At 44.1% G+C, this 14,667-nt stretch overlaps 2 protein-coding genes and 2 non-coding genes across 17 annotated transcripts in view; 3 read left to right on the top strand and 1 right to left on the bottom strand.

The window, feature by feature from the left end:
* Positions 1–14,667, top strand: part of TEX14 (testis expressed 14, intercellular bridge forming factor) — a 149,790-nt gene that overhangs the window by 26,923 nt on the left and 108,200 nt on the right. For 3 of the 14 annotated variants that reach the window (XM_061390136.1, XM_061390130.1, XM_061390133.1), the window contains one exon: positions 13,710–13,846. In XM_061390136.1, coding sequence (XP_061246120.1) covers positions 13,711–13,846 — 136 coding nt within the window. In that variant the 5' untranslated portion in view covers position 13,710. Of the gene's footprint in view, positions 1–7,126; positions 10,223–10,242; positions 10,359–13,709; positions 13,847–14,667 lie in introns of those variants that run through there. The other 11 variants (XM_061390139.1, XM_061390137.1, XM_061390131.1 and 8 more) reach the window with 10 other exon arrangements.
* Positions 3,774–3,937, top strand: LOC133233128 (U1 spliceosomal RNA). The gene has a single exon (XR_009731605.1). It is a non-coding gene; the product is annotated as a U1 spliceosomal RNA (small nuclear RNA).
* Positions 9,603–9,917, bottom strand: LOC133233071 (DET1- and DDB1-associated protein 1-like). Its single transcript, XM_061393101.1, has one exon. It carries the CDS (start codon positions 9,915–9,917, stop codon positions 9,603–9,605), a length of 315 nt encoding a protein of 104 aa, XP_061249085.1.
* On the top strand, positions 10,454–10,617 carry LOC133233116 (U1 spliceosomal RNA). Its single transcript, XR_009731594.1, has one exon. It is a non-coding gene; the product is annotated as a U1 spliceosomal RNA (small nuclear RNA).

Below are 14,667 nucleotides of genomic sequence, written 5' to 3'. Positions count from 1 at the left end.
GACTCACAGACTGAGGGCCATGTCTGTTGGGACAGAACATCTTAGCTGGCAGAGGCAGCCGTGATCTGAGAGAGGTGGGTGGGTGTGCTGGTGCTGCCCCTCCCCAGGAGTGCAGGAATGCGCCAAACACCTGCTCTGCTGAGGGGCGGGCTGTGCCTCTCCACCCTGGCTTATTTGGGGCCTGAGTTAGTTGGTCACTGAGTTGTTTTATTCTGTGTGTCAATATATTAATATGTATATATACAGACACACACACACACACAGACATATATTCACTATAATTATTATTGTTCATGTTCAGTTGCCCAGTCATGTCCAACTCTTTGCCATCCCATGTACTGCAGCACCAGGCTTCCCTGTCCTTCACCAACTCCCGGAGCTTGCTCAAACTCATGTCCATTGAGTTGGCAATGCCATCCAACCATCTCATCCTCTGTTGTCCCCTTCTTCTAGCCTCAGTCTTTCCCAGCATCAAGGTCTTTTCCAGTGAGTCGGCTCTTTGCATCAGGTGGCCAGAGTAATGGAGCTTTGGCTTCTTCAGCATCTCGCTCCAATGAATACTCAGGGTTGATTTCCTTTAGGATTGATTGGTGTGATCTTGCAGTCCAAGGGACTCTCAAGAGTCTTCTCCAACACCACAGTTCAAAAGCATTAATTCTTCGGTGCTCAGGCTTCTTTATAGTCCAACTCTCTCATCCATACATGACCACTGGAAAGTAATGTCTCTGCTTTTAAATACACTGTCTATGTTTGTCATAGCTTTTCTTCCAAGGAGCAAGCGTCTTTTAATTTCATGGTCTATCATTGTTTCCCCATCTATTTGCCATTAAGGATGGGACCAGATAACATGATCTTTGTTTTTGGAATGTTGAGTTTTAAGCCAGTTTTTTTCACTTTATCATCTTCATCAAGAGGCTCTTTAGTTCCTATTTGTTTCCTGACATTAGGGTGGTGTCATATCTGAGGTTGTTGATATTTCTCCTGGCAATCTTGATTCCAGCTTGAGTGAGCTTCATTCAGCCTGGCATTTCGAATGATGTACTCTGCACAGAAGTTAAATAAGCAAAGTGACAATATACAGCCTTGATGTACTCCTTTTCCTATTTGGAACTAGTCTGTTGTTCCATGTCCAGTTCTAACTGTTGCTTCCTGACCCGCATATAGGTTTCTCAAGAGGCATGTCAGGTGGTCTGGTATTCCCATCTCTTTCAGAATTTTCCAGTTTCTTGTGATCCACACAGTCAAAGACTTTGGCATAGTCAATAAAGCAGAAGTAGATGTTTTTCTGGAACTCTCTTGCTTTCTCGATGATCCAGCGGATGTTGGCAATTTGATCTCTGGTTCCTCTGCCTTTTCTAAAACCAGCTTGAACATCTGGAAGTTCACAGTTCACGTATTGCTGAAGCCTGGCTTGGAGAATTTTGAGCATTACTTGACTAGCGTGTGAGATGAGTGCAATCATGCGGTAGTTTGAGCATTCTTTGGCATTGCCTTTCTTTGGGATTGGAATGAAAACTGACCTTTTCCAGTCCTGTGGCCACTGCTGAGTTTTCCAAATTTGCTGGCATATTGAGTGTACTAATAATTATCATTGTTCTGAGAGGGTAAAATCAAGCACAGATACCTAAAATATGGTAGAGTCACAATTTGAACCTAAGTCTATCTGATGCTAAAGCCTGTGTTTAGAACTAAATACGGTGCCACATATTTCTTATAGTGGTTCCACCAGGACTTGGTCTTCTCATTAGGAAGAAAAAAGGAGTCTAACAATATTATTGAAAGTCTGCCTACTGTATTTCACAACCTGTTACACTGATATCATTTCAGTGCGCTTCTTTTCAGTGCTTTTCCTTAAGGATATACATTTTTACAAAACTGTAGTCATGGTATACATACCATTTCATATCTTTTTTTCCTCTTAACCTTTTGTCTTTCATGTTGTTCATTATAATATAATGTGTCTTTCATGTTCTTACTATTGTATGTTTAATACTCCATTTCCCTGCTGCTTTGATTCTAGGATTTGGGGGTGATTTTGATTTTTTGTAATAATATAATAAATACCATGTGCATAGGGCACTGTCTTTCTCTTACTTTCTACAGTTAAATGACATTTACCATTCAAAATGTACGAACATACTTTGGGCAATAGATGTATATAATTAGGGTTAAAGTTTCCCTGAGCCACCAGGGAAACCCAATATTATAGTCATGTTTCCGAGTATGTAGGAAAAACACATTAATCCATTCTTGTGTGTTATACTAACATATGTTACTTTGCATTTTGATTCATTTCCTTTAAGCATCTTAAATGCTTTTCTGTATTTTCCTGATTCCCTACAGGGGAAATTTTATCACTATTATAATAATTAAAAATACTCTCCCAAAATACAAAACAAAGCACTTAAAAAATCATACAGACTAAGAGGAAAATAACTGCCAAAAGGTTGCAAAATATGCCACTCCCAACTGTGTCACTGTGGCATAAGGATTATTTTTAAGCCAGAAGCATTGAAAAACAGCAAATATGTAAAAAGAGTGGTCTGGCCTCCCTTTCTAACACAGGGGAAAGAAATATTTCAGAGAAGAGGGATAACGCCCAGAGATTTCTGCACAAACAGGTCTTGTTAAAATCATTATCTTTTTTAACCTCCCCATGTATGCTACTTGCTTCTCCACAATTGTCTCTCTTTTGTTCAACTTAATATAAAAACATTTAGGTTTCCACTTCTTTGGGTCTTCATTTCCTTATGAGGGCTCTTGTGTCAGATAAACTTAAGTTAAATAAATTAGTATGGTTTGTCCTGTTAAATTGTGTATTCCAATGTAATTTTCAGGCTGGGCCAGAGACTCTAATAGAATAGAGGTAAAGGTTTGCCTCCCGCACACTACTAAACCCTTGACACTATAGTTGCTGCAGAGTTGTTTTGCCCAGAGCGCCTAGCTAGCAAGGGTAGAAAGGAAAACACAGTGCCTTGTCAATTTTCGCTGTCTAAAAAGAACAGAGGAGCACTTGCTTTGTTACTCAATCCAGGCCAGATGCTGCTTGCCTTTGCGCTGAGAACTGCAAGACTTGAATCTTGTAGAAGTCGGATTTGTGCCCCAAAGACACGGACACCTGTCCAGGAGAGCAGTGGCTTGGGTGGGGTGGCAAGGCTGGAGGTCGCATTTGACGCGCATTCTGTTCAGCTCTCACAGAAACCCTGTGAGGCAGGGAGTATTATTCCCACTTTACACTTTTGGGAAACGGTGATTGAGAGAGACTTGCGGGTATCACCTAGTTACAGAGTGGTGCGGCGATTCAGACTCAGCAACCAATCTTGCTACCCTCTTCCACTGAGGGCCGCGCCCCCGCCGTGCCCTGCTCTGCCCTCCGCACGCTGCTCGGACTCCACCCCCGTAACGAAGCTCCACCGAATTTTGCGTCTGTCTGCGAAGACGAAGAATTGAAAAATCTCAGCTACACTTGGTCTTTGGGGTCGGGCGCCAGGCAGAGCTAGAACGAACTAGACGCTTGTCCAAAAGCAGTGACGTCAAATGACAAGTGACAAGAGGTGGGGATATGTAGATGAGGGGCGCGGTGGCTGCTGTCTCGATTTCATTTTTCGCCGGGTAGAATTTCCCCTGAACGTCCAAAGGATGTATCTTGGTCACTGTCATATAAATAGTCCTTCAGTTTCCCATCGAAGGCCGAAAGAGCTTGGAATATAATTGACCATAACTCTGTAGTGTGCTGAGTTCGAGGGTGACGTCCCAGACAAAAGTTCCAACTCATACTTACCTGGCAGGGGAGATACCATGATCACGAAGGTGGTTTTCCCAGGGCGAGGCTTATCCATTGCACTCCGGATGTGCTGACCCCTGCGATTTCCCCAAATGTGGGAAACTCGACTGCATAATTTGTGGTAGTGGGGGACTGCGTTCGCGCTTTCCCCTGGCATGATTTGTGAAAGGAAAGACATAGATTCTTGTTGTGCAGCTTTGATGTACCTATCTAGTGTTTTGTAGTTTTGGGTTTCTTGAGGTTCAAACGATACCCATTTTCCCCTGCAGCAATGTGGAAAACCTGATTTGGACTTCCTTTGTGGCTCAGCTGGTAAAGGATTTGCTTGTAATGCAGAGTCCTGGGTTTGATCCCTGGTTTGGGTCATTCTCTTGGAAAGGGGACAGGTTCAGATCAGATCCGTAACTCAGTCGTATCCGACTTTTTGCGACCCCATGAATCACAGCACGCCAGGCCTCCCTGTCCATCACCAACTCCCGCATGCCATCCAGCCATCTCATCCTCTGTCGTCCCCTTCTCCTCTTGCCCCCGATCCCTCCAAGCATCAGAGTCTTTTCCAATGAGTCAACTCTTCTCATGAGGTGGCCAAAGTACTGGAGTTTCAGCTTTAGCATCATTCCTTCCAAAGAAATCCCAGGGCTGATCTCCTTCAGAATGGACTGGTTGGATCTCCCTGCAGTCCAAGGGACTCTCAAGAGTCTTCTCCAATACCACAGTTCAAAAGCATCAGTTGTTTGGTGCTCAGCTTTATTCACAGTCCAACTCTGATATCCATACATGACCACTGGAAAAACCATAGCCTTGACTAGACGGACCTTTGTTGGCAAAGTAATGTCTCTGCTTTTGAATATGCTATCTAGGTTGGTCACTTTCCTTGCAAGGAGTAAGCATCTTTTAATTTCATGGCTGCAGTCACCACCTGCAGTGATTTTGGAGCCCAGAAAAATAAAGTCTGACACTGTTTCCACTGTTTCCCCATCTATTTCCCATAAAGTGATGGGACCAGATGCCATGATCTTAGTTTTCTGAATGTTGAGCTTGAAGCCAACTTTTTCCCTCTCCTCTTTCACTTTCATCAAGAGGCTTTTTAAAGTTCCTCTTCACTTTCTACCACAAGGGTGGTGTCATCTGCATATCTGAGGTTATTGATATTTCTCCCGGCAATCTTGATTCCAGCTTGTTTTTCTTCCAGTCCAGCGTTTCTCATGATGTACTCTGCATATAAGTTAAATAAGCAAAGTGACAATATACAGCCTTGACGAACTCCTTTTCCTATTTGGAACTAGTCTGTTGTCCCATGTCCAGTTCTAACTGTTGCTTCCTGACCTGCATACAGATTTCTCAAGAGGCAGATCAGGTGGTCTGGTATTCCCATCTCTTTCAGAATTTTCCACAGTTTATTGTGATCCACACAGTCAAAGGCTTTGGCATAGTCAATAAAGCAGCAATAGATGTTTGTCTGGAACTCTCTTGCTTTTTCCATGATCCAGCGGATGTTGGCAATTTGATCTCTGGTTCCTCTTCCTTTTCTAAAACCAGCTTGAACATCTGGAAGTTCATGGTTCACATATTGCTGAAGCCTGGCTTGGAGAATTTTGAGCATTACTTGATTAGCGTATGAGATGAGTGCAATCATGCGGTAGTTTGAGCATTCTTTGGGATTGGAATGAAAACTGACCTTTTCCAGTCTTGTGGCCACTGCTGAGTTTTCCAAATTTGCTGGCATATTGAGTGCAGCACTTTCACAGCATCATCTTTCAGGATTTGGAATAGCTCAACTGGAATTCCATCACGTCCACTAGCTTTGTTCGTAGTGATGCTTTCTAAGGCCCACTTGACATCACATTCCAGGAGTGATCACACCATCGTGATTATCTGGGTCGTGAAGATCTTTTTTGTACAGTTCTTCTGTGTATTCTTGCCATCTCTTCTTAATACCTTCTGCTTCTGTTAGGTCCATACCGTTTCTGTCCAATATCGAACCCATCTTTGCATGAAATGTTCCTTTGGTATCTCTGATTTTCTTGAAGAGATTCCTAGTCTTTCCCATTCTGTTGTTTTCGTCTATTTCTTTGCATTGATCCCTGAAGAAGGCTTTTTTATCTCTTCTTGCTATTCTTTGGAACTCTGCATTCAGATGTTTATATCTTTCCTTTTCTCCTTTGCTTTTCGCTTCTCTTCTTTTCACAGCTATTTGTAAGGCCTCCCCAGACAGCCATTTTGCTTTTTTGCATTTCTTTTCCATGGGGATGGTCTTGATCCCTGTCTCCTGTACAATGTCACGAACCTCATTCCATAATTCATCAGGCAGTCTATCTATCAGATCTAGGCCCTTAAATCTATTTCTCACTTCCGCTGTATAATCATAAGGGATTTGATTTAGGTCATACCTGAATGGTCTAGTGGTTTTCCCTACTTTCTTCAATTTAAGTCTGAATTTGGCAATAAGGAGTTCATGGTCTGAGCCACAGTCAGCTCCTGGTCTTGTTTTTGCTGACTGTATTGAGCTTCTCTATCTTTGACTGCAAAGTATATAATCAGTCTGATTTCGGTGTTGACCATCTGGTGATGTCCATGTATAGAGTCTTCTCTTGTGTTGTTGGAAGAGGGTGTTTGTTATGACCAGTGCATTTTCTTGGCAAAACTCTCTTAGTCTTTGCCCTGCTTCATTCCGTATTCCAAGGCCAAATTTGCCTGTTTTCTTGACTTCCTACTTTTGCATTCCAGTCCCCTATAATGAAAAGGACATCTTTTTTGGGTATTAGTTCTAAAAGGTCTTGTAGATCTTCATAGAACCGTTCAACTTCAGCTTCTTCAGCATTACTGGTTGGGGCATAGACTTGGATTACTGTGATATTGGATGGTTTGCCTTGGAAACGAACAGAGATCATTCTGTCGTTTTTGAGATTGCATCCAAGTACTGCATTTCGGACTCTTTTGTTGACCATGATGGCCACTCCATTTCTTCTGAGGGATTCCTGCCCGCAGTAGTAGATATAATGGTCATCTGAGTTAAATTCACCCATTCCAGTGCATTTGAGTTCACTGATTCCTAGAATGTCGACATTCACTCTTGCCATCTCTTGTTTGGCCACTTCCAATTTGCCTTGATTCATGGACCTGACATTCCAGGTTCCTATGCAATATTGCTCTTTACAGCATCGGACCTTGCTTCTATCACCAGTCCCATCCACAGCTGGGTATTCTTTTTGCTTTGGCTCCATCCCTTCATTCTTTCTGGAGTTATTTCTCCACTGATCTCCAGTAGCATATTGGGCACCTACTGACCTGGGGAGTTTCTCTTTCAGTATCCTATCATTTTGCCTTTTCATACTGTTCATGGTGTTCTCAAGGCAAGAATACTGAAGTGGTTTGCCATTCCCTTCTCCAGTGGACCCCATTCTGTCAGATCTCTCCACCATGACCCACCCGTCTTGGGTTGCCCCACGGGCATGGCTTAGTTTCATTGAGTTAGACAAGGCTGTGGTCCTAGTGTGATTAGATTGACTAGTTTTCTGTGAGTATGGTTTCAGTGTGTTTGCCAGGTTACTCCACTCTAACTCTGGCCTGGAGAATTCCATGGACTATAAAGTCGCAAAGAGATGGACACGACTGAGCGACTTTCACTTCACTTAGAAGCAAGGCAGCAGTCGATTTCTGGTATCAAGTGAGGAATATTATGTGGATAGACAAATCTGCTGGGCTAATCCATGCACTTTCAAAGAGCTGAATTCAACCTCTCGTGTGGCTCTGCTGGTAAAGAATCTGCCAGCAATGCTAAAGACCTGGATTCGATTCCTGGACTGGGAAGATCCTCTGGAGCAGCAAAAAGACTACCCACTCCTGTATTCTGGCCTGGAGTATTCCATCGACTGTATAGCTCTTGGGGTCACAGAGTCAAACACAACTGAATGAGTTTTTAAAAAATGGTTTAAAAGTAAGCTTTCACTATTCTAGGAATGAAATGGGCTGTTTTCTTTATTCTGTGGGAAAGACTGTAGAAGGCGATTTCTATACATTTTGGCTTTATGGTCCCCTTTCTGTGTTTTCAAAACCAGTAATTTTTCATCTGCTGCCATCAACCTTCCATCCACCACCTTTTATTTTTTCCAGATGAGAAAGCTCCTTTTATTGGGGTGGAAATGATGCACCAAACTAGTCCCTGATAAAAATACTTAGATCTTCAAGATATGGAGATGATACTTAACTATAATGATCAAAATCATCACATGGATCACAGCCTTATGTAAATCAGTGAAGCTATGAGCCATGCCCTGGAAGGCCACACAAGATGGCCAGGTCATAGTGGAAAGTTATGACAAAATGTGGTCCACTGGGGAAAGGAATGGCAAACTCCTTCAGCCTTCTTGCTGAACTCCATGAACAGTATGAAAAGGCAAAAAGATAGGACACTGAAAGATGAACTCCCCAGGTTGGTAGGTGTACAATATACTACTGGGGAAGAGTGGAGAAATAGCTCCAGAAGGAATGAAAAGGCTAAGCCACGAAATTAAAAGACACACTCCTTGGAAGAAAAGTTGTGACAAACCTATACAGCGTATTTAAGCCCAGAGACATCACTTTGCTGACAAAGTTCTGTATAGTCAAAGCTATGAGTTTTCCAGTAGTCATGTATGGATGGATGTGAGAGTTGGACCATAAAGAAAGCTGAGTGCCGAAAAATTGATGCTTTCGGACTGTGGTGCTGGAGAAGACTCTTGAGACAGCAAAGAGATCAAACCAGTGGATACGAAAGGAAATCAACTCTGAGGATTCATTGGAAGGACTGATGGTGAAGCTGAAGCTCCAGTCCTTTGGCCACCTGATGCAAAGAGCTGACTCATTAGAAAAGACCCTGATGCTGGGAAAGATTGAAGGCGGGAGGAGAAGGGGACGACAGAGGATGAGATGATTGGATGGCATCACCAACTCAATGGACGTGAGTTTGAGCAATTTCTGGGAGATAGTGAAGGACAGGGAAGCCTGGCATGCTGCAGTCCATGGAGTTGGTGCCTTAGCAACTGAACAAGATTGGGAAGAGCTGACTTCTCCCACTTATTCAAGCTCAGAGCAAGGTCTGGGCAGAGTAAGTCCCTGTGGAACGTGTGACAAGGCGAAGTGTTTGAGACCTGGACCAGCAGATGGGAACCAAGAGAAGAGCCCCCACCCATGAGGACCAGCTGCAGCAGGACCCTGAATCTAGACCCTCGGAGAGAGGCTCCAGTTTTCCAGAGGACTAGGCGGCAAGAGGGAGAAGGCAATGGCAACCCACTCCAGTACTCTTGGCCTGGAAAATCCCATGGGCGGAGGGGCCTGGTGGGCTGCAGTCCATGGGGTCGCTAGGAGTCGGACACGACTGAGCAACTTCACTTTATTTTTTCACTTTCATGCATTGGAGAAGGAAATGGCAACCCACTCCAGTGTTCTTGCCTGGAGAATCCAAGGGACTGGGGAGCCTGGTGGGCTGCCGTCTATGGGGTCGCACAGAGTCGGACACGACTGAAGCGACTTAGCAGCAGCAGCAGCAGCAGCAGGGAGCAAGAGGACGGGGGAGCTGAAGGAGGAGGCAGCGAATAACAATTTATTTGTTAAAAAAAAAAAAAATACACCTACCAACATCACACTAGTGGGTCTGACATCCCCTTAAATCATAAGTTGGTAAACTTACATCAATAAAAACACAAGGAAAATAAATACATTGGCTTTATCATATTGGAAGTGGTGTGAACGGTGGGACGTGGGCAGACCGGCGGGCAGGCGAGGAGCAGACAGCACAGGAAGCGTCTGAGTGGGACCGTGAGTCTCAAGGGTCCTCGTCTCAGTCGTCCCAGTCCTGGCTGTAGATCCGTGGGATCTTGCACGGGGACGCCCAGCTCTCAGCCTCGAGGTTCACTTGCTCCTGGTCTGTCTTTTCGGCGGCATTCTTTTTGTCTCGTTGCTGTTGTAGGTAGCGCAAAAGAATGTTTGTTTTTTCTGTCACAATTATCTGTTCAGACGGGTACTCCTGAGTGGGCAGGTAGACTGGTGGACGTCGGTTCGAGGCTTTGCTTAGACAGTTGGCATGGAAGCTACTAAAATTGCTTTTGTTGTCGACAGGCAGCCCTTTCAAGAAATCAGCCATCTTCTGTTTCATCCGTCGTCTCCGTCTTCTGCTCTCTCCGTCGTCGCTGTTGTTGCCGCCGCCGCCACAGCTGCCTTTTTAGCTGCCTGCTTCCTCTTATAAAGAGGGCCGTTGATTACATTAGGCGCACCTGGATAATTCGGACTATTCCCGCCCCACCCAGTCTCAAAGCTAATCGCATCCCTACAATCTGTTCTGTCACAAAGGTGGGTTACATTCCCGGCCCCGGGGATTAGGCCCAGAGCGCCTCCGTGTCTGTCAGTCAGCCTATCACGAGGCCCCTGGTACAGTCGGCGCTACGGAGTGACGTCACTAAGGTGCGCGGAGTATGTAAATGAGCTCGGCGTAGGCTGGCTCGGTTCAGAATTGTAAAGTGTTTGTATTATTTTGCAAATATTGCGGTACTCGCAATGTGCTTGTCAGGCCTTTATAGTTGGGAGAAGCCGTTATTTCGTAAGTGAGGGTATAGAGTTTTCGGTGAAGAGAGTGACCGTAAGTGCGAAGTGTTTGGAACGTGAGGCTGAGGCGGCAGGCAGGGCGAGCAACTCATACTTACCTGGCAGGGGAGATACCATGATCACGAAGGTGGTTTTCCCAGGGCGAGGCTTATCCATTGCACTCCGGATGTGCTGACCCCTGCGATTTCCCCAAATGTGGGAAACTCGACTGCATAATTTGTGGTAGTGGGGGACTGCGTTCGCGCTTTCCCCTGACACTCTGTTGGTCTAAAAAAAAGATTATATAGTTTTTAGATGAGTATTAGCTTTATAATAATCCTATAAAGCTGAATCTATGATCGATGTTAAATTGTGGGATAGGAAAAAAGCAGTGAAAACCCCCTGCCGGTACTCTTGCCTGGGGAAAAAAAACATGAGTGGTGTAATGTGGTGGGTTGTGCTGTTTTATGGGGGTTGCATAGAGTCGGATACGACTGAAGCGACCTAGCAGCAGCAGATATGGGGTAGTGACTCCAGTTTCCAGGTGAGAGTACTGGAGTGGGGTAGCATTTATCATTTTTTGGGGGGTTTTCCAAATTCCTATATTCTGTATTGCAGGTGGATTTTTTACCAACTGAGCTACTAAAAGACGCCCAAGAATACTCAAGTGGGTAGTCTATTTTTTTATCCAGCGGATCTTCCCAACCCAGGAATACCAACCAGGGTATACCGGCATTTGGGGCGGATTCTTTCGTCTGAGCCACTAGGGCAAGTCGAAATCCGTTTAGTTATTGGGTTCAGTTCAGTCGCTCAGTCGTGTCCGACTCTTTGCGACCCCATGAGTTGCAGCACGCCAGGCCTCCCTGTCCATCACCAACTCCCGGAGTTCACTCAGACTCACGTTCATCGAGTCGGTGATGCCATCTAGCCATCTCATCCTCTGTCGTCCCCTTCTCCTCTTGCCCCCAGTCCCTCCCAGCCTCAGTTTTTTTCCAATGAGTTAGCTCTTCGCATGAGGTGGCCGAAGTATTGGGAGTTTCAGCTTTAGCATCAGTTCTTACAAAGAACACCCAGGACTGATCTCCTTTAGAATGGACTGGTTGGATCTCCTTGCAGTCCAAGGGACTCTCAAGAGTCTTCTCTTGAGTCTTATTGGGTTAGTCGGCCAAATTTACAGTACTGAAGTGTTCGTTTAGCTTCAGTTTTCAGGGGGAATTACCGATTAAGTAGTTGCAGGAGCTGGTTGGTTAAAAATATGTTTTAGTAATGTTCAGAACCGTTTTTTTTTTTTTTTTAATATTTGCTTGCAGTTTATTTTGGTTTTTCTAAATAGACATTCACATCTGTAAACAATAGGATGTTGGTTTCAGCCCCAACCCCCGATTCCTTACAAGTCTTTGTTCTCACACATTGGTTAGAACTGCCATTTGCTGTTGTTAGTCGCTAAGCCGTGTCCGGCCCTGTTGTACTCCATGGACCGTTGCACACTAGACTCCCCATGGGATTTCCCAAGCAAGGGTACTGGAGTGGGTTGCCATTTCCTTCTCCATCAGAACCGTTTTAAATGCTATTACTCCACAATGATATTTTTTTTAAAAGAATCTCTGAGGGTGACTGGAAAAAAATTCTAAAAGGAAGTAAACTGAAAAGTACACAGGAAGTGGAAGTTAGCATATACATGATTAACAGTCGACGCTTAATTTTTGCAGCTTTAGGAAACATATGAAAGAAGCAGGTCTGGAGATTTGAATATTTTATGTCAAAATGTCATACATTGGTGTAAATGCAATTAAGTAAAAAAATTTTAAAGGTCAACGTTAAAATCACTTTTAAAATAATTATTTTTGCCAGCACTGGGTCTTAGTTACTGCTGGAGGTTTTTCTCTAGTTGGGGAAATGGGGGCCACTTGTTGCAGTGGGCGGGTTTCTTGTAGAGTGTAGGCTCAGTAGTTGTTGCCCAGGGACCTAGTTGCCCCATGGCATGTGGGATCTTCCCAGACCAGGGATCCAACCCGGATTCTGTGCATTGATAGGTGGATTCTTGACCATTGAACCATCAGGGATGTTCTAAAATGACTATTATTTAAAGAACAAAACAAGAATTAAATATTGATGAAGATCTGGGAAAATTTGGACCCTTTTTCACTGCTGGTGGTAATGTGAAATGCAGTCACCATTCTAGTGTGCATAGGTTCTAGTGTGCATGACAGCAGCTAACAACTATAGAGAGTTCCTTGGTTCCAGGCAGAGTTCTAAGCACTTTACAGAGTACTCCCATTTATAGATGAGGAAATTGAGGCCCATGAAAGGTTAAATAATTTCTTCAAGGTCACACAGGGAAGTGACACAGCCAGGTTGAGAACTTCAGAGTCTGAACTATGAACCCAATCCACAGACTGTCTACCCTCTGCATAAATGACTGCATTTGTATACTGTTTGTTCTTTTTTGGACCAGAGTTATTATGGTGCAGAATTTTTAAAATATTTATTTGTATTTATTTTGGCTGCACCGGGTCTTAGTTGCAACATGCTGGATCTTCTGGTCTTGGCATGAGATCTAGTTCTCCTACCAGGGATTAAACCTGGGCACCCTGCATTGGGAGTGCCAAGTCTTAGCCGCTTGACCCCCAAGGAAGTCCCCTAACTTTTCAAAGTGAATGCCCTCCTGGGAATTCCCTGGTAGTCCAGCAGTTAGGACTTCCCACTTTTAAGGGTTCAAGTTCAATCCGTGGTCCGGAAAATAGGATCCCATAAGCCTCAAGGCCAAAACAAAACAAAACACACACTCAAAAAGTTAATACTCTCCTAATGGTCTTGATGATGTAATAAATGTGTATTTCTAATTCTACTTCTTGGTATCATCACTTTTTCACTCCCTCCTGCTGCTGCTAAGTCGCTTCACTTGTGTCTGTGTGACCCCATAGACTGCAGCCCACCAGGCTCCCCCATCCCTGGGATTCTCAAGGCAGAAATACTGGGGTGGGTTGCCATTACCTTCTCCGTTTTCACTCCCAGGAATTGACAAAAATATTGAGTTCTTCAATTTCAACAGTAACATTGAGAATAAAATTTAATCTTTTAGAATTTATTTTTATTTATTTAATTTTGGCCATGCCTCAAGGTATGCAGGATTTTAGCTCCCTGACCAGAGATCAAATTCAGATCCCCTGCTTCAGGAGCCTGGGGGTCTTAACTGCCGGACTGTCAGAGAAATCCCTAATCTTGGAGAATTTCCATAATTGTCCCTCAATCCTATTCATTATAAATGAAAATGGACAAGAAGTGAAAGAAATGTGAAAGAATCGAGGCTTTTTCCTTGCATTTCTGGTTCAGTTAGAAATAAGTATGTTGCTTTCTTTTGAAACAGGATGTCTCGGGCTGTTCACCTTCCAGTCCCCTGTCCTGTTCAGCTTGGTTCCTTAAGAAATGACTCCTTGGAAGCACAGCTTCATGAGTATGTCAAACAGGGGAACTATGTGAAAGTGAAGAGGATTCTTAAGAAAGGTAGGCATCATATTAAAATAGCGCATGCAACTTGATTCACATTACTGAATAGCATTGGAAGGAAAACCAGGTATATCATAAGACTATGAATTCTTGGGGGAATTGGAAGTTAAATTTAGAAATGAGCTGTTCTCTATCAGTGCAGTTGGATTGCTCAACAGAGGTCGTAAATCGCTGGAGGCTGTTGGTTTTGTTTTGTGCTAAGGAACCATGAAGTCTTCCATTCTTTAAGCCCCTAAAGGTTTCGCTTCAGGCCCCAGCCACCCACTTTAGATTCTGCCTGTTTCTCTTTTCTCCATCGAATCTACCCCATCTACTAAGTCTTCTGAGGGCTGTGGTGGAGTGAGAAGGCCAGTTTTCATGGCTCTCTTCTTCCTTGCTCCTTAGAGGCACTTGATACTTTTGTTTTCAAGGTGTTTTTGTTTGTTTTGTTTTATAATTGGTGTATAATGGCTTTACAGTGTTGTTAGTTTCTGCTGTGTACAACAATGTGAATCAGCTATGAGTAAACATATATTCCTTCCCTCTTGAGCCTCCTTCCCACCCCCAACCCCATCCTACGGCTCCAGGTCATCACAGTGCGCAGAGCTGAGCTCCCTGTGTTGCAGAGCTATCCTCTCACTAGTATTTTATGCATGGTAGTGTATATATGCAGAGAAGGCGATGGCACCCCACTCCAGTACTCTCACCTGGAAAATCCCATGGACGGAGGAGCCTGGTAGGCTGCAGCCCACGGGGTCGCTAGGAGTCGGACACAACTGAGCGACTTCACTTTGACTTTTCACTTTCATGCGTTGGAGAAGGAAATGGCAACCCACTCC

This window comes from Bos javanicus, chromosome 19 (assembly GCF_032452875.1).
Source record: "Bos javanicus breed banteng chromosome 19, ARS-OSU_banteng_1.0, whole genome shotgun sequence".
Classification (NCBI taxonomy): domain Eukaryota; kingdom Metazoa; phylum Chordata; class Mammalia; order Artiodactyla; family Bovidae; genus Bos; species Bos javanicus.
The sequence above is the reverse complement of the archived record's forward strand: the minus strand, read 5'-3'. Positions and strand labels throughout refer to the sequence as shown.